This window comes from Salvelinus alpinus, chromosome 2, assembly GCF_045679555.1.
Source record: "Salvelinus alpinus chromosome 2, SLU_Salpinus.1, whole genome shotgun sequence".
In the NCBI taxonomy this organism is placed as follows: Eukaryota; Metazoa; Chordata; class Actinopteri; order Salmoniformes; family Salmonidae; genus Salvelinus; species Salvelinus alpinus.
Window position 1 is genome coordinate 56,949,665 of NC_092087.1, and position 18,390 is coordinate 56,968,054.

Sequence of the window (18,390 nt, forward strand, 5' to 3'; positions counted from 1 at the left end):
GTATGTGTGTAGGCCTACTCTTTCGATGAAAGACTATGAGGAAACTCCCTCAACGTTTCAATTTGATGTAGCCTATTCCCTATAGGCCTGTCTACATACTCTGAGCTTCAATTCTCATTCTTACAAAATCCCATGCCCTTGTAAAAAAAAGAAAAAGGAATCTTGTATTTTCTTAATTATTAGGCATTTTACATATAACCATCTTCTTCATGTAGTCCTCAAAGATGGATTAAACTGAATCAAATAGGGTGACCATGCATTTATTCTCATGATTTCATTCACATAACATTTTCACAGTACATAGCTTATACATTGACAGTCAAGAGAAAAATATTTTCTTTCAACGCAATTGTGCAAAAATAAATACAAACAATATAGGCATATGATTAGTCGTTGTATGAAAAATTGTATTGTGATTCACCATCAATTTTAATGAAACTTTAAAGGAAAACCAGGCCATGCATTTTTGTTAGCCTTCAACCGTTCATTGAACAAAAATTGGAATGCGTCAATGTGTTGTAGTAGGCCTAAGTAAGTAGTTTAGTTGACAGGTATTTCGCTATAGGCTATTCTTATCCTCTGGCATTTGGCTTTCAAATTGCGACAATTTCAGGATATATATATGAATCTATCAACCCTACACACGTTTACGATAGTCTAAACAATAAATGTGATGTGTATATGGGACGGGATTAGATTAGTCCAGTGGTATAGGCTCAAAGAATCCCCACAATAAATTGTATAAGAAAATTGAGCTGTAGTTGATCGAAAAGGAAAGAAACGAAAATGAATAGGCCTAAGCCTATTTTGACAGCTCCTCACATGGTTTACAAAATTATTTATTCGATGAAGATACACTTTCATAAGTAAGATTTTACTCTGCAATGTGTAGATTCAACAGCAATACAATTTCAGAGAGACGTAGAAAAGTCTAACAGCATCAGAGTAGCTTACAACTGGAATTTGCATAGGCCTTCACTCAGGTGTATTACCATGCAGGGCGCATGCGCATTCCAAGAAAACCAGGTGAAATCAACAATACAGACCACTTGCGAATTCACTCATTCGTAGCCACATCACTGGAATTATACTACGTTCCTTGCAGATGTCTTTACTGGAGAGGCTAGACTGGCGGGTAAGCGAATGCATGTTTTGCTTTATTGTGTTATTTGAAAACATTAAAGGGTTATTCATTGTCTATCTTTCGACCTAAGTCAGCACATTAATTGTAGGTTATAGTTTTTTAGGACCTTTGGAATAGGCTACTCCGCGGTATTTGATAGTGGCTGCTAAATATGCTATTTGAATTCATTATTAAAGACAATAGTTGTGATAATATCAATCAAATGTATTTATAAAGCCCCTTTTACATCAGCCGATGTCACAACGTGAAAATAGACCATATAACGTCGATCCATTGAAATAAGGTGGTGCTCGAGTGCTCACAATTTAGGAATTTGAAATCCTGCAGAAGATAAATAGTATAGCCCTGAATTGCCATACACCTCGTCACCATACAAAAATACGTGACCAACGGCGACTAAGATTCATAGTTCATATTGGCAACTGGTTTTCTGATAACTTATGTATCCTGGTTTTCACAATACTCAGTAGACCAAATCTGCTCCATATAATAACATATACTATTATAGACTACACTAGATAAATGGTTCAATAATAAAATACTATAAAACTAATTTCAGTTAGGCTACTTTGAGATTGCGCATGTGCTTCAAAATTGATCATTTGTCTCTGAATGTCTTAGTTGCACAGGCTATAAAAGCCTACACGAGCTAGCTTCTTCAGTGTGACAGATAATATTAGCGCATTTCTTCTTCACGTTAAACCACTTGGCCCATGTGACGCCTAACGTGTTGCTAATTGCTTTAATGGATAACGATTTACTTTACAAGTGTCTATTCTGTCAATAGTCCTTGTTTAAACGAATTGGCCTTGACATGATAGTCATTGAAATGTTTATTTTTTAAATATTTTTTTTACTGTTCACAACGCAATGGCAAGGTTCCTCTTGCGTGTCTAACCTCTTTTACTCTGTACAACGGCGATGTAAAGACGCCTTAATTAATTAGTGAGCATTCATTTCTGGTTTATATCACATCTCGCACAGAAAAAACACACGCAGCTTACAGCCACCGCATCGTTCATGGATGAGTTGATCTTCGTTACCCAATTTTAATTGTTTCCCAGAGACGATGACCACATGCGCGCAACAGGCATAGAATCGCATTCCCAAAAACTTTGATGATAAATGTAGACACCTGTATTGTTCTCCCATGCATATAAATGATTATCAGACAGAAAATTATTCACACCATTAAGTTACTGCTGTAGCCTGGCTCTAGGACTCATTATATTTCACAATAATATTGGAAACTTAACAATTAAAAGAAAAGCTCAAGCATAAGTTTAGGCCTATTGTCTTCAAAACACTTCCTTTTGCTTGCTTGAAGTAATGCATATCAACACATCAAAGGGAACCTTTATTTTGGATATTGCAGTGCTCCACCATAAATGTTAATTAAACTTTTTCGTTTGAGATCCCTGGTGCTTAGTGGTTTCGAGAAGAAAGATGTTTTTAAGCCTTGGGTCTTTGAGGTTTGTGAAGGCACCAAACTATAACGTGAAGCTCCGTAATGTAACTATGCATAAATTATTTAAACAATTAAGTTTGGCATGGAAATCGCAATATTTGATATGAGCGCCTTGAAGCGAAATATGCTAATTCGTTTTTCAGACTGTTGGCAAGGAATGGGTGGTGCGCTTTGCCAGTGAACCCAACGCCTGGTCTAATCGAATGATTTTATGGAGTCAATAAAAAGTGAGAAAAGTAACAACATTTTGACAGCGCTGCAATGTTATTGGCGTGGATCGCATTGAAGGATACGCGCATAATGTTTTACATTGACTTTCGTATAGGCTATTGTTTTGCAAATGTGCTCATTGCATTGATTATCGTATTGCTTAACATGGCAAACAAATATATAGATTTTCTCGATTACATTCATAGGCTATAATTGTTATCATTTTTTAAAGCAAGTTTTCCAACTATAATATTAATACATTTAGTTATTCAGCCACAATTACCAATAATAAGAGAATAATAATAAAGTAGGCCAGTTATTATTATTATTATTTAATTAATTAAGCTATAGTAAGGTTATCGGAAATATAGGCCTAATCCTATAATATTTGTGTCATGCGAGCAACTGCAGACGGACAGCAATATGATTGGCTCCAATAATAACAGATAACAACCAATCAGCAAACTTTTATTTTGCCATATTCAAGATGACATCATGACAAAAGCACGCCCCCTAAAAATATCTAACCTATGCAAATTTAGTACACATGCTTCCAAGCGGGTTCAGTAAGGAGAAAAGGTTTGAACATCATCACTTTGTCCGTCAGAGGGAGTCAAGTTTCTTATTCAGCGCGTCTTCCCATAATCACTGAAGAACTGCTTACTGAGTCGTTGGGATGGAAAGGGATCTTGCTTGACAACCGTTTTCATTCAGTTGCTGTTGAGACCTACGTTGATAGCCGCCCGAATCACGCTCAAACGTCAGTGCGCTTCAAGGAACCGCCGCCCTCCTCTCGAGTTGAAGAAGTTGATTCATGATTTCTAGGAAGTACAGTATTACTTCATTTCCTATCTGGATTAACTCGTAGAAAACCACCAATTTACCTGGTCAACCTTCTTGGTGTAACATTTTGCCTGTCAGAAACTATGCTGTGGAAACTAGCAGATAACGTGAAGTACGAGGACGACTGCGAGGTAAATTCTAGCTATACACATAGACAAACCGCACGGCATTAGGCCTGCGTTTCAACAAGGCTAGGATTTATGAAAAAAACATTTTATGAAAAGGTTGTGGCCCTCATGCGCTCCATCACACCATCGCATCTAAAATTGGTAGCCAATTTTATGGATATTTTTTGCGCGACAATAGCTTTTAGGCAGACTCGATAAAAGTTTTACAGAATGAAAATGATTTTGATGGAACATTTTTAAATGATACAGCATTTAGAATAAGACAGATCAGTGGTCGGTATATGCTATTTTCGTTGTCACTATTTGCTTTTATGGAATTCATCTTAAATGCAATTTCAAGTGCATTAGGGCATCCATGTTTGGTTTTCTGGTTTCTTTGCATTGTCAATATGTTTCTAAATATGCAACATTATTAGATGTCTATAGGCTAATCTCGATGGGCTTTGACTATCCGCAGAATCTCCTCCACTAATGCATTGGCGACTGACGCCATGTAGTTTTGATTTCAGTAAATAACTTTTAGATTAGTCTATATGGATTGTATAGTAAAGAAAAATTGTTACATGAGTGGGATTTTAATGAAAGTGGAAAGCTTTTTGATTTATTTAGGCTTATTTCTCTGAGCTAAGCCTAAATCAGGTTATTGTAAATAATTAAAATGACAAAATTATTATTGTTGTTATTATTATTATTATTATAGGCCCACGTGGGTAGTAAAATAGTTCCCTCCTGTCTGTCTAATGAAAGTTGACCATGGTGACAACAATACCTCAATAGTCCACAGATTGCATAAACTATCAGAAAGTTTTTCAGTTTAACAAAATATGCATTATTAGGCTACTTTGAATACTAAAACCATGTATTGCCTATTTTTTTCCTGAAAAATAGTCTGACCTCCAGAAATTGAGTACTGCAATAAAATAAAAAAAATGGCCTTATTTCGCCCACTAAATGTGAGCCTAGGCATGAATGTGTAAAACATTTCACTATACAGACCATGCCTTCCTAAACGATGGTGAAAAATACATCTCGATGTCAGGCCTAGCTATCAACACAGTTGTTATTTCTAATTTTGTCGACGATTGTTGATTCACTATGAATTTGGTTGATTGACAAAGGGCACAACATTTTATAATTTATCTTAATATCATTGTCAACCTTAACGTAAGTCTCTCTGTCCCCAGGAAAGGCACGACGGGAGTAGCAATGGGAACCCCCGGTTACCTCACCTCCCCGCAGTGAGCCAGCACCTTTACAGCCCGTCGCCGTCTCTCTCCCACTCGGCCAACTCAGACTTCCAACCCCCATATTTTCCACCTCCCTACCAGCCTATATCATACCCCCAGTCCAGTGACCCCTACTCGCACCTCGGCGACCCTTTCAACATCAACTCCATACACCAGTCGTCGAACCAGCAACAATCATGGCCGGGGAGACAGGGTCAAGAAGGACCTCATTCGCGAAGCGGACTCGCTAGTCAGATTCTGGGCCTGGAAGGCGGCTCGTCCGCCTTGAGGAGAGAAGGTTTCCGGCGGCCGGAACTGCTACCGCCTCACGCTCATAGCATTGAGTCATCCGTCATTGGTGATAATATAGGACTGCACGAAATGGGCCATGGCCTGGATGATGTTCAAGTGAGTGATTTCATTGTGATTTTGTTGCTGACTTAAATTGAAAGAAGCATGACATCGAAAACAAAAATATATAGGCATGCAACAAAGGCACGGTTTTATTATGGTTTCATGTAATGGACGGAATGGAAATGGCATATTTCATAATGAACTCCCTTGTAAGAATGACTATAACATCACTTACATGAAACTTGTTTTTTTTTCAGCATGTAGATGATCACAGTATTATAATGGCAGATCAGACGGTCATCAAAAAAGGTGAGTTTATTTTACTTTCCACATAGCCACTTTCCTACTGTATATTAACTAATTGATCAAACTAATTGATGAAATGGTAAAAATGCTTTTACCACTTCAAGACAATACACTTACTGGTTTGTGAGATAGACATGCTTGGTGTATAAGGCACTGCGTGTGCAACAGGTAACACGGATGCAATAGAGAAACATTGAGTGCTATTTCCATTAACTCCATCCCTGAGATTGCTTGTTACTAAGTACATACCTGGAAAAATCTTCTTCAACAAATATTTTGCAATTATTTGTACAGTGATGTCTTCGCATTTGATTATAAAAAATCGGAATGGGAAATGCTTTTCGTTGTACTTGTTCGTACATACATTGATAATCCCCGTAGTCATGAGGTGCACTTAACTAAGCCCAGTTTGATCCTCTGTGTGTTCTCGTGCTGAGGTCGTTTGAATAGAGCACCAGAAAAAGAACCTTTTCAAAATAGCAGGCTCTAGCTGACAAGATGTAACTGTGAGGACATTGTGCAATCCTTGAAATCCTGCATTTACTGGGGAGAGAGAGGGAGAGAGAAAGAGAGGGAGGGAGGGGTCTTTAGAGGTCTAAGCTGGTGCATTCGACTCCTTTTGAATTCCAGTTAAAAGCAGTCCAATGGATTGCTCTTCTCAAGACTCGCTGGCTGACGTTCTGCAAAACCAGCTTTAGCTGGGGTGTGGTGTCCTACTTGCAAATCAGTCATTTGTTGGGGCATGAAATGTTTTGAATGAGGAGGATTCAGAGTGTTATCTATTACGCCTTCCTTCAACAGTCTTTGACTCAGAAGAAGGTCATGTTGTGCATTGATTTGAAATTCTGCACCACCTTTGTAACTCAATGAATTTATAGATTCATGTAGATATTGGATTGATCATATTAGTAGTAAATGTATTCTAGATGTATGGTTTGTTAAAACAACATCACTGTAGACATGTAGGTTCAAGAACTGTAATGATAGATAACATTGTTGTGGTATGGTGGGTGACTACAGTTAGTAGTGTGAATGACATTGGCAAGAATGGTAAAGAGTAGTTGACGCTGTCTTTTCTGTAGTAAAGCCTACATGTATAATGCTAAACTGCTTGCTCCACAGGAGGAAGCATGTGAACAAATGTATAGTTAACATGATATAGAATAGCCTAATGTGCATGCTCAAGTACTTATTTATGTTTTTAGACAAAAGATTTTGATGGCCATCTAGGCAGTAGAAAGCTTGAATATTTTATTTAATCCAGCTATAACCATTTGTGTTAAAGCTACCTAAATGCTCCTAATGCCTCGTTTTGCATACCATATATATTTTTCTCAATTGCAGGCATTTTTGATTTGAGACACACATTACATTGGTGGACATTATTGATTTTCAGATTTGAATCAATACGATAATCTGATCAAACATACAGTTTTAAGGAGGTAACAAGTTGTACGATAAAAAAATAGTTGTTGTGCAATGGCTCAATTTATTGGTCTTACACTCAAGGGCAGACTGTGGTTAGCCTACAGCCTACAGCCTACTGTACATGATTGTAAACGGTGAAAGCAAAACTTCCCTCTTAGCTGTTTATCCAATAGATGAGCTCTAAATCATAATTTTGCCCCCCTTTTGTGATTCTTCTCTCAGTACTAGGACTACGAGGGGGCAGGAACTTTGATCGCTTACAGAGGACTTATTATGAGGGGGGAATTCTTGCTGGTGAGGACGAAGGTATATGTAGTGTACTTTGTATGTTTGTCTGGGTGTGACTTGTTTAGTTTGACCCTTGAACCTTTGACCCAAAATGGCCACCTAGTTTGCCAGTTGGACAAGTCTTTAGATGAGGTTATTTTTAGTCACTCAATTAGAAGTAGCTACAGACCCTTGAACGTTTAATCCAAAATGGCCGTCCAATATAGGCCCTGTTTCTGTATATAATTCTTCAGATAGGCAAGGCAGGGAGAAGGGATTCATTGGGAAGTTTTCAATTGCATACTCCTCACCTTCTCTCTCCTTGTCTCCTTCTCAAAACCCATTGGAGGAGAAGGTCAGAGGGGAGGATACTCTGGCTTTCTCATCCAATGGGTTTTGAGAAGGAGAGAGGAGGTGAGGAGTATGCAATTGCAATCTTCCCTCTGTGAAGAAGTATGGAGCAGTTGTGTATGTGTGTGGATGTCATGTCAGTGGGTGGTAGGAATGAGGGGACTTTTAGCTGTGACACCGCAGGAATTATCGTTATCTAGTTAATGGCTACTTATGGTCTACATTTTGGCTTCCACAAAGTAAACATGTTTGTTGTTTACGTGTAACAGGTCAGTCACCCTGATTTTTTTTACAAATCATTATGATGGTGTTAAATTTCATAGTTTATTATAAGGAAAAGCATGTTAAAGTTAGAATCCAAGCTGCAGTGTTTGGAGGTTACAAACAGTGTGGATAAGATTTACAACTTTCAGACAGTCTCAACCTGAATTTCTCAAAGAAACAGTCTCTTCTCCAAGAACATTTTTACAATGTAGCACAACCTCCAGAAAGTCCAATAATGTTGTCTAATGTCCGTCTGTCCTCGCTGCCAACCAAAATTCCCAATGGGACAATACAGATACATTTACCTTGATACTCCAACTTTTACGCTTACTTTTACTAATCCTACTCTCATTATCATTTCTCTTCACATCTATATTAACCTACACTCATACTAACCACTCCTCTCTCTCCACACCCCTTCCCCAGGCCCCATGTCTCTCCCCAAGAGCAACTCACTGGGCCTGCCCTTCCAGAAGGAGTCCCTGCTAGGCATGGTGTCCAACCCCACCGAGGTGTTCTGCTCAGTGCCCGGACGCCTCTCGCTTCTCAGCTCCACCTCCAAGTACAAGGTGACTGTGGCTGAGGTGCAGCGGCGTCTGTCCCCTCCCGAATGCCTCAACGCCTCCTTGCTGGGGGGAGTCCTACGCAGGTCAGTATTCGCACAATGTCAATCCATTGTGAGATGGTTCTAAGACATTATAAGGGGCGTTAAACATGTATCGCAAAGCATTATAACATCATCATAATAAGCTATACCTGTCGGCTTTAAGTTTTTAGTTTTAGCCTCAAGGTTTAAATAAACAAATGCATTATAACTGCATCCTAATGCTGGCAGGTGTTGACGTTTTTTTTTCTCCTTTATTTAACTAAGCAAGTCAGTTAAGAACAAATTCTTATTTACAATGACGGCCTACCGGGGAACAGTGGGTTCACTGCCTTGTTCAGGGGCAGAACGACAGATTTTGTACCTTGTCAGCTCGGGGATTCGATCTTGCAACCTTTCGGTTACTAGTCCAACGCTCTAACCACTAGGCTACGCTGCCGCCCCCAGCGGGTGTAATTGTGAACAATGGCCAACATCTAGTCCGTTAAAATATGGTTCACAGCAGCTCAAAGGATCAGTGATTGTGATACAGCTGATGTGATGTAGTTAGGAGATCACAGCGAGATGTGCATACAATACATTTCTCAGTTTACTCTGATGTTGCTCCTGTTTTACAGCTATTGTTAGTGAGCTACTTCCGGTTGCTGGATACTAAACGAGTGAAAGATTGTCGGTCTATATTCAGTTGTACACTCTTAGCAAAAAAGTTGCTATCTAGAACCTAAAAGGGTTCTTCGGCTGCCCCCATTGGAGAAGCCTTTGAAGAACCCTTGTGGGTTCCAGGTAGAACCCTTTTGGTTCCAAGTAGAACTGTTTTGGTTCTACCTGGAACCTAAAACGGTTTTACCTAGAACCAAAAAGGGTCCGCCAATGGGGACAGCCGAAGAACCCTTTTGGAACCTTTTTATAAAAGAGTGTAGGTCTATACTGTGAAAAGTTCATACCTGGTTCATGGTCAGACACTAATTTAGGAAAGTTTAGTGGTTCTCTGAAAGCAGATGTGTTGCTGTTCCTCTTCATTGCTTGTGTGGAAGCACCGTGACTACCTTTGTACGTGCTCTGCAATTCCGGATACTTCGCTTTGGGGATATGTTACATCAGAGTAGTTAGCACCAGTATGATAGATAGAGTATGTTTGTGTGTGGGTGTGTGTCTATGTGGGGGGGCTATAGGGCTGTTTTAATTGCTGCTGAGCAGTTGACCTTGTGCCCCATATATCAGCAGGCAGTCTGTTGAGGGACTAGGGGTTCGCTCCTGCCTATCTTTGCTGGGAATGGAAGTTTTTTACTTCCATGTGATCCCCGCCAGTGCCACACGCATTAAAGCCACACACACACACACACACACACACACACACACACACACACACACACACACACACACACACACACACACACACACACACACACACACACACACACACACACACACACACACACACAATCTGAGGCACTGTTAACTAGGTCATGAAGCGATAGGCGACGGTGTGGAGGGAGCGGGGCAGTCACACACACGCCTCCCCAAAGACACTGTCTCTCTCACCCGCCACGGACGGAGCGAAGCCTGCCACTCAGTCATGTGGAAAACTGAATTGGCTACAGCGAGTGGGGAATTTTAGTGTGTGTGTGAGTGTGTGTGATTTCCCTTCTATGTTCTTAGGGCGGGAGAAGCATAATTTGACTGGAATATTTCCGAATCCAACAGTGTAGTTATTCCCTCCGCAAGGCAATCAAACAAGCGAAATGTCTGTATAGGGACAAAGTGGAGTCACAATTCAATGGCTCAGACACTAAACGTATGTGGCAGGGTCTACAGACCAATCACGGACTACAAAAGGAAAACCAGCCACGTCACGGACACCGACATCTTGCTTCCAGACAAACTAAACACCTTCTTTACCCGCTTTGAGGATAATACAGTGCCACCGTTCCGGCCCGCTACCATGGACTGTGGGCTATCCTTCTCTGTGGCCGACGTGAGTGAGACATTTAAACGTGTTTACCCTCGCAAGGCTGCCGGCCTAGACGGCATCCCTAGCCACGTCCTCAGAGCATGCGCAGACTAGCTGGCTGGTGTGTTTACGGACATATACAATGTCTCCCTATCCCAGTCTGCTGTCCCCACATGCTTCAAGATAGCCACCATTGTTCCTGTACCAAAGAAGGCAAAGGTAACTAAATAACTATCGCCCCTTAGAACTCACTTCTGTCGTCATGAAGTGCTTTGAGAGACTAGTCAAGGACATCAGACCCACTTCAATTTGCTTACCGTTCCAATAGATCCACAGACAATGCAATCGCCATCACACTGCACACAGCCCTGTCCCATCTGGACAAGAAGAATACCTATGTAAGAATGCTGTTCATTGACTACAGCTCAGCATTCAACACCATAGTACCCTCCAAGCTCATCATTAAGCTTGAGGCCCTGGGTCTCAACCCCACCCTGTGCAATTGGGTCCTGGACTTCCTGACGGGCCGCCCCCAGGTGGTGAAGGTAGGAAACAACATCTCCACTTCGCTGATCCTCAACACTGGGGCCCCACAAGGGCGCGTGTTTAGCCCCCTCCTGTACTCCCTGTTCACTCATGACTGCGTGGCCATGCACACCTCCAACTCAATCCTCAAGTTTGCAGACAACACAACAGTAGTAGGCTTGATTACCAACAACGATGAGACAGCCTACAGGGAGGAGGTGAGGGCACTTGGAGTGTGGTGTCAGAAAAACAACCTCTCACTCAACGTCAACAAAACAAAGGAGATGATCGTGGACTTCAGGAAACAGCAGAGGGAGCAACCCCCTATCCATATTGACGGGACAGCAGTGGAGAAGGTGGAAAGTTTTAAGTTCCTCGGCGTACACATCACGGACAAACTTAAATTGTCCACCTACACAGACAGTGTGGTGAAGAAGGTGGAGCAACGCCTCAGGAGGCTGAAGAAATTTGGCTTGTCACCTAAAACCCTCACAAACTTTTACAGATGCACTATTGAGAGCATCCTGTCAGGCTGTATCACTGCCTGGTATGGCAACCACCCGTCAAGGACAGCAACCACCCGAGCAACTGCCTGTTCACCCCGCTACCATCCAGAAGGCGAGGTCAGTACAGGTGCATCAAAGCTGGGACCGAGAGACTGAAAAACAGCTTCTATCTCAAGGCCATCAGACTGTTAAACAGCCATCACTAACACACTGCCTACATACAGACTTGAAATCTTTGGCCACTTTTAATAAATGGATCACTAGTCACTTTAATAATGCCACTTTAATAATGTTTACATATCTTGCATCACTCATCTCATATGTATATACTGTATTTTATACCATATATTGCATCTTGCCTATGCCACTCTGTCATTGCTCATCCATGTATTTATATGTATATATTCTTACTCCATTCCTTTACTTAGATTTGTGTGTATTAGGTAGTTGTTGGGAAGTTGTTAGATATTGCTGCACTGTCGGAACTAGAAGCACAAGCATTTTGCTACACTCGCAAGAACATCTGCTAACCATGTGTATGTGACCAATAAAATTTTATTTGTGTCATAGTGCATTTTTGTTTTAGGTTAGGATGTGTATCGGAGGCTCTTTTTCATTTGATTTATTTGTTTTCAAAAGTGAATGATGAGGTCTCCTTCGGGGATGGGGGAGACTTTTGCTGCTAGGTTTTCTCAAAGTGGTAGGAAGTCTGAAGTTTGGGTGACAGCCCTTACAACATCACTTGTTGATGCTTACTTTTCGATTCGTAGGAAAAACATTTAATGACAAATAGCCTATGGAATGGAATATGCTATATTCTTTAGTTAGAGGGACTGTATGACCGTTATGAATTCAGACATTTCTTCACTTTATATGACCCCAATGTGGCCCTGTTCATATGAAAGCAGACATTTGTCAAGTAACGATGATGACACTAACTGTATTTGTCCTTATTTTTCCAACAGAGCCAAGTCTAAAAATGGTGGCCGGTCATTGAGAGAGAAGTTGGACAAGATTGGGCTCAACCTGCCCGCTGGAAGGAGGAAGGCTGCTAATGTCACCCTGCTAACTGCACTGGTAGAAGGTATGCTGCCCTCTTCGTCTTTAAAACTGTGGTGAATGAGCCAAAAACATATATGACATCATAGAAATACAATGCATAGAATTCGTCTCCATCTTTACTCCTTGAACAAGTTGGCTCGTCCAAAATGGAGAGCCAATTGAATTAATTGTTGCACATATACAGAGATGTGTCTTTGTAGTCATCCCATCAGAGATGGTCATTTTGTTTTTACCACATCCACTGGTGTTGTACCATCTATTCATTATATTTATATGGTGAACCTAAACTCTGCGATTCCGTTACTGTGACATGATTACCTGTATTATTATAATATTGGCTGTATAAAACTTACTGGAACTTGGCTTCAATAGTAGCTGTGGCTGGTCTTTGTCTTGTCATTTCCTCATTTTTGGTCAAAATGGCAGTGACCTAGCGGATGTTTGATTTTGTCTTTCACTACATTTAACTGCCTTTGAAAATCAAGGAAACTTTGACATTATCCACCCTGACTGCCTTGGTGACATTTTGAGGTTACCAAGCAGCTGGCCAAGACCAGTAGAGTAAGAGAATAGCCCCGAAACACAACTTCACGGAGTCCAACCCTGTCTATTACGGCTGTGGCATTATCTAATACAGCACATGCGACCAAAGGACAAAGAAACATGTAGCTTGTAACCTTTCTGTCTTTCAAATCACACAAACTCTTGAAAGATGTAAAATACCCATCTCCTCAAATCATTTTCAGGGCGAAGTATTTCATGAAGATTTTTCTTGTTTTAGATCATTGTTTTTAGGCAGGATAGTCACCTCGGTCTACTTTTTCATTAAATCCCGTCTTTGACGCTTTCGTCAGTCATACCTCGGCTAGACAATGTCTAAGCAATGACGCATAGCTGTGCGCCTAGCCGCCCGAAGCCACGTGTAATTTCATTTTTTCCCCCCATATAAACTCTACTCACTATAAATGGAGTGACAGTTCGGTGCAGGAGAATGACTCGGGGCCAGTGTTATTTAGAGACCTTCAAAGTCTGAATTAAGGCTTGTTATAACGTGTTTGACTTGCCAGGGGGGTTAACTGACCTTAAAGCCTAATGTTTCTGAATAGCTACATTCCCCAAGTGATCTGTGTGTCTATCAATTAAGTGCCTCTGTTTGGTGCTACAGGCCGCCCGGGTGCAGTTAGCCACATAAGCCCATTAAAGACCATGCAGGAAGTCACCCCTGAAGATGGGATATATTCATCTCATTGGCACAGCTTCCCCCGAGCCAAGAGACTGAGCGCAACTGATTATTTACGTTGCACCACTTCAATGTTCCCCTTTCTACATAATAGTGCCCCTGTGGGATGTGGGATGTCAGCAAGACCACATTCACACTTGTCTCTTAGATACGTTTTTTGTATTTTGTGTGTGTGTTTGTTTGTGTGTTTTATGCGTGTGCAACACTTGTGTGTTTGTCTTTATAGGTGAAGCCCTTCACTTGGCAAGGGATTTTGGCTACGTATGTGAGGCAGAGTTTCCGGCAAAGGCCATCGCTGATTACCTGGGTCGACCACATGTGGAACGCAATGAGGTCAACTCCCGCAAGAACATGCTCCTTGCTGCCAAGTGAGTCTCTCTCTCTCTCTCTCTCTCTCTCTCTCTCTCTCTCTCTCTCCTCCAAATTAAGGGATGTACACTGCAAGTTTTGAACATATGTGACGTTTTGGACTCGGTTAAAATCTTTTTCAAATAGTTTTCAAGCTGCTCTTGATTTATAAAACATCTTGATGTCTTCACTACTTTTAAGACCTCCCAATTTCGTAGTGTGTACATGAAACAGTATACACATATAAGTGGATAATTGTCACCCAGACATAAATCCAATAGTCCATGTCTGGGTCATGTACATTCCGTTTCCTTTATCTAATTTCTGTCATCTTTTTTTTCATTTTTTTTTTTGTGTGTGTGTGTGGGCCATATATTTTTCCACTGTGCTGTGATGTTTCACAAAAATTCTGAACCTTTCGATTCTCATCGTTTCTACAGGATTTTAAATGAAAGATAAACACCTTTGCTAAGAGTATTATTATATTATTGATTGACTATGACTTTTCAAATCACCCAGCAGTTCTATTTGCAGAGTTAGCTCCAAGTACATTTTTCAGCCATTCCTGAACCTGTGACCAAAAAATAGCTACACATGGGCAGTACCGAAAAAAGTGATCTAATGATTCTGTCTCTTTGCAGCAAAATCTGCAGTCTATTGGTTGCAAGAATTTTGTATAATAATTTAATTTGAAAACAAAGTTTTGATTCCAACGTCGTTTTTGGATTCAATGTCCTTTTGTGTATCAGTTCATAGACCATGTGTCATGGAAAATCTCCCAACTATTTTGCAAACTGTATGGTGCAGCTGTAAATCTTTTGGTCCTTAAATTAAACTGGTATAATTTTATTTATCACAATTTTCTTTATTCAATTTTGGTCTTTAAAGCAGACAAGTTCCTCACCTTATACCTACATAAATCCAATAGTCTATGTCTGGGTCATGTACATTTCTTTACCTTTATCTAATTTCTGTAATCGTTTTCTTTTTAAAAGGCAAATCTGTAAGGAGTTCACCGACCTGCTGACTCAGGATCGCTCGCCACTGGGAAACTCGCGGCCGGCACCCATCCTCGATCAGGGAATCCAGAGCTGCCTGACCCACTTCAGCCTCATCACCCACGGATTCGGCTCGCCCGCCATCTGCGCCGCCATGACCTCCCTCCAGAACTACCTAAACGAGGCCCTCAAACAGGTGGACAAAATGTACCTGAGCTCTGGCAGCGAAACGCAGGGTTCCTCCGACAACGGTAGCAAAGCCTCCGACAAAATGGAAAAGCACAGGAAATGAGGAAATGCTCCCACATTGGACTGTATAGCCCCCCCTTTCCCCTTTGGACTACTTTGACGTCCTATTTAGTAGCGAAATTGCCGATATGATTCCGATTCTAGATCATTTGTGTTTTTACACAGTTGACTTGACAATTTCCTGTGCTTATGGCCTGTGCTCTTTTACGAGTAGAGTTTTTCAAAAGACTTGTCACTGCTTTTGCGTTGTTACTACCATTGGCTGGTTTCAATGTGAGATCAACCTACCTTGGTGCCTACTGTAATAGTAGGTGCATAAGCTGCTTCCAGCCAAAGGGCCTAGACGCTGTTGACATGGGGAAAGGAACAGAAAACAGACTTTGTTTGCCTATAGGACATATTTTCAAGATGGGTAACTGTGGTTGTAAATTATTTTCAGCTATTTTCCCTCCTCTTCTGTCTGGAGACAAATCCTCTGATTTCCTCTGTCTCTTCCGCGGTGCCCAGTTCCCATTGGACTTACCAAAGGCCATTTTTTTTAATAGGAGATAAGAAAATCCACTTCATTCTTGTTTTCTTTGATGCTTAAATTTTCATAACGACTTCAATGGGTACGGTGTTATTGTGCTTTGTTCATGGGAGTTTCTTTGGTAGGTCTGGTAAAAAAAAAAAAAGGAGCCTGTTTCTTTGTTTGTCTACATTCCCCAGAAACCTTAAAGATGATTTGCAATGGCAGACATTCATTGTTCGATGACGGATGGTTACTTGTGGGTTGTGACAAAAGCCACAGCAATGGGGTCTTTGTTACTTTTAATCCTGTCTTTAAGTACTTATATTGCCCATTGGTTACTTTAGTATTTTTACAGTTTGCAAATGTAAAAGGAATCAGTCCCCGACCAGATTCAATATCCCTCACCTTCAGTACAAACTATTCCATGTTGATGTTAACTGTATCCAATCATAATCTGCCATTTTCATCTAAATTGTTTCTCTTTTAACCAGAACACCAGCAAGAGTGTATGTGTTATGTTGTGCGAGTGTGTGTCTGTGTATGCCAGATGTATATATTTCTTTTGAAAAATAGTGTTTTTAATTAGACAATGAACTGCAAACAGAGGATTTCCCCTGTTATCTTTACCTTGAATGTAAATATTTTCTAATTTATGTTGTAATTTAAATGGGATATGTAAATAATGGTATCATTGTGGTGTGTGTGGTTTAACTTTTTATAATGCGTTAAAGTTGTATAAATGGGTTTTTATAGAGTAGAGGTTAGGCAGTTGGTATGACATGCTTTTTGAATATGTGTAAAGCTGTTTCAAAGCTATAGGAAAGATTATAAAAAGTCAACCTTGTGTGTAACAACTGTGTTGATATTCTCCCATTTGGGCAAGAGTTTTGCCTTGCATAGACATTTGATGAGATCTGAGGCAGTGGGTTCTCTCCCTCTCTTTCCCTCTCTTGCAATCCAAACACACGCACACACACACACGCACGAATGCACTCACGCATGTACACAAAGCAGCAATGTACAACAGGCAAAACAGTTTCAGTTGTGTGTTTCATAAATTATGGGCAAGTCATTTGCGTGAAGATTTTCCTATTAATAAATGGTTTAAGAAAATGGGAACAATGGGCATCATTATGTGTAGTAACTTAGCTACACAAATAAGCAATGTTGCTTGGTGCATGAGGATGGTACAAAAAGGCATCATGCGAGAGCAAAACATTTCTAGTTTATGTTTTCACTCAGTTAACCATTTGGTGCACAACACACATACTTGTTTGTCTCCCTAAAGATTTTTTTTAGATTTGTATTTTTTTGTTCTCCTTTTTACATTTATATGCCCATCTTGGGAACAGGTGTTTTTGTGTGTTGCCCAATTAAAGCTGATCTCTACTTTAGCATATAACACACTGACAAATGTACGAGTATGTTGGACGTTTCACAGTAGGAGACGATTTTGATCGGCGAGAAAAAACTACAGGGCTATGGTGCTCAATGTGTTGACTCTTGAGCAAAGGCCGCTTAATCATCACTTACCCATCCCCACTGAATCATATGGCAAGTCTTTGTTGACATGGATCACAGAAACTCTCACAACACAAATCCCTGCCCCCATTTTAAACTAAATGTGTCCTACCATTATGCATCTTAGACACTTGACTCAGACTACAAGGGGATTTCAGAGTATGTCTTACTTAAGTGACACACATGTAGGAAGCATACAACATACCTCCTATCTAGGCTATCCCATGCCTCATTGAAATGTGTTACCACTGATATACTTTTAGCAGACCTATTTTACTACCCTGTGTCTTACAGTGTTGTTTGGAGTGTAACAAAGTGCCCAGTTGGATAAATAGAAGCTGTGTGACTCATGTCATGCCTAGCAGCCCAACAAGTAGCGGCCTCTCCCTTAGAACCTGTTTGACCTGTCAGTCTCGCTATGGCTTAGCACTCTCTAGCAGTTGTCTGTAACCGCCTTCAGTTACATTTATACATGTTCTTCTCCAGAGGGGTTGAAAGCTGAGACAGGGGGAACTGCTTCAATTGTCTTTGATGACCAAGCTAGCACGATTGCGGCAACATTTCCTTGCCTCAGTGGCATTGATCAGAGGTTCTTTCTTTTCTTTCCTCTCTCAAACTAGTGTTACTGTTTTTCTACTGCCAGGCGTTGCTTTTTGTTGTACGCTTTAGCCGCAAGCTAGTTATTAGCTGCAGTAGGTAACTGTTTGCTCTTTTGAATGCCGCCCTCAGTGGATGTTGGAGTTTCGTGGGTCACATGCTCAGAATGTTATGATGTTTGAGATGGCTGTGGGTTCTGAATTACCATGAACATTCTTTGCCTTCCAGGTTTTTAATGACAGGTTTCACTCCTTTACGACATGTACACTATTCAATGAAGGCTGAATGA

At 40.7% G+C, this 18,390-nt stretch overlaps 1 protein-coding gene across 5 annotated transcripts; it reads left to right on the forward strand.

The window, feature by feature from the left end:
- Positions 1-1,039: 1,039 nt before the first annotated feature.
- LOC139565480 (transcription factor AP-2 gamma-like) lies at positions 1,040-17,096 on the forward strand. 5 transcript variants are annotated; one of them, XM_071385883.1, is made up of 8 exons: positions 1,040-1,135; positions 4,978-5,427; positions 5,631-5,682; positions 7,330-7,413; positions 8,416-8,638; positions 12,541-12,659; positions 14,104-14,245; positions 15,221-17,096. In XM_071385883.1, exons 1-8 carry the CDS (start codon positions 1,106-1,108, stop codon positions 15,513-15,515), a joined length of 1,395 nt encoding a protein of 464 aa, XP_071241984.1. In that variant the 5' UTR covers positions 1,040-1,105; the 3' UTR covers positions 15,516-17,096. The 5 variants fall into 5 exon arrangements, with proteins under 5 accessions (XP_071241984.1, XP_071242000.1, XP_071241965.1 ...); XM_071385864.1 differs by lacking the exon at positions 1,040-1,135 and adding an exon at positions 3,535-3,796; XM_071385875.1 differs by lacking the exon at positions 1,040-1,135 and adding an exon at positions 3,606-3,796 and having other exon boundaries at positions 7,330-7,401.
- The last annotated feature ends 1,294 nt before the right edge of the window (positions 17,097-18,390 follow it).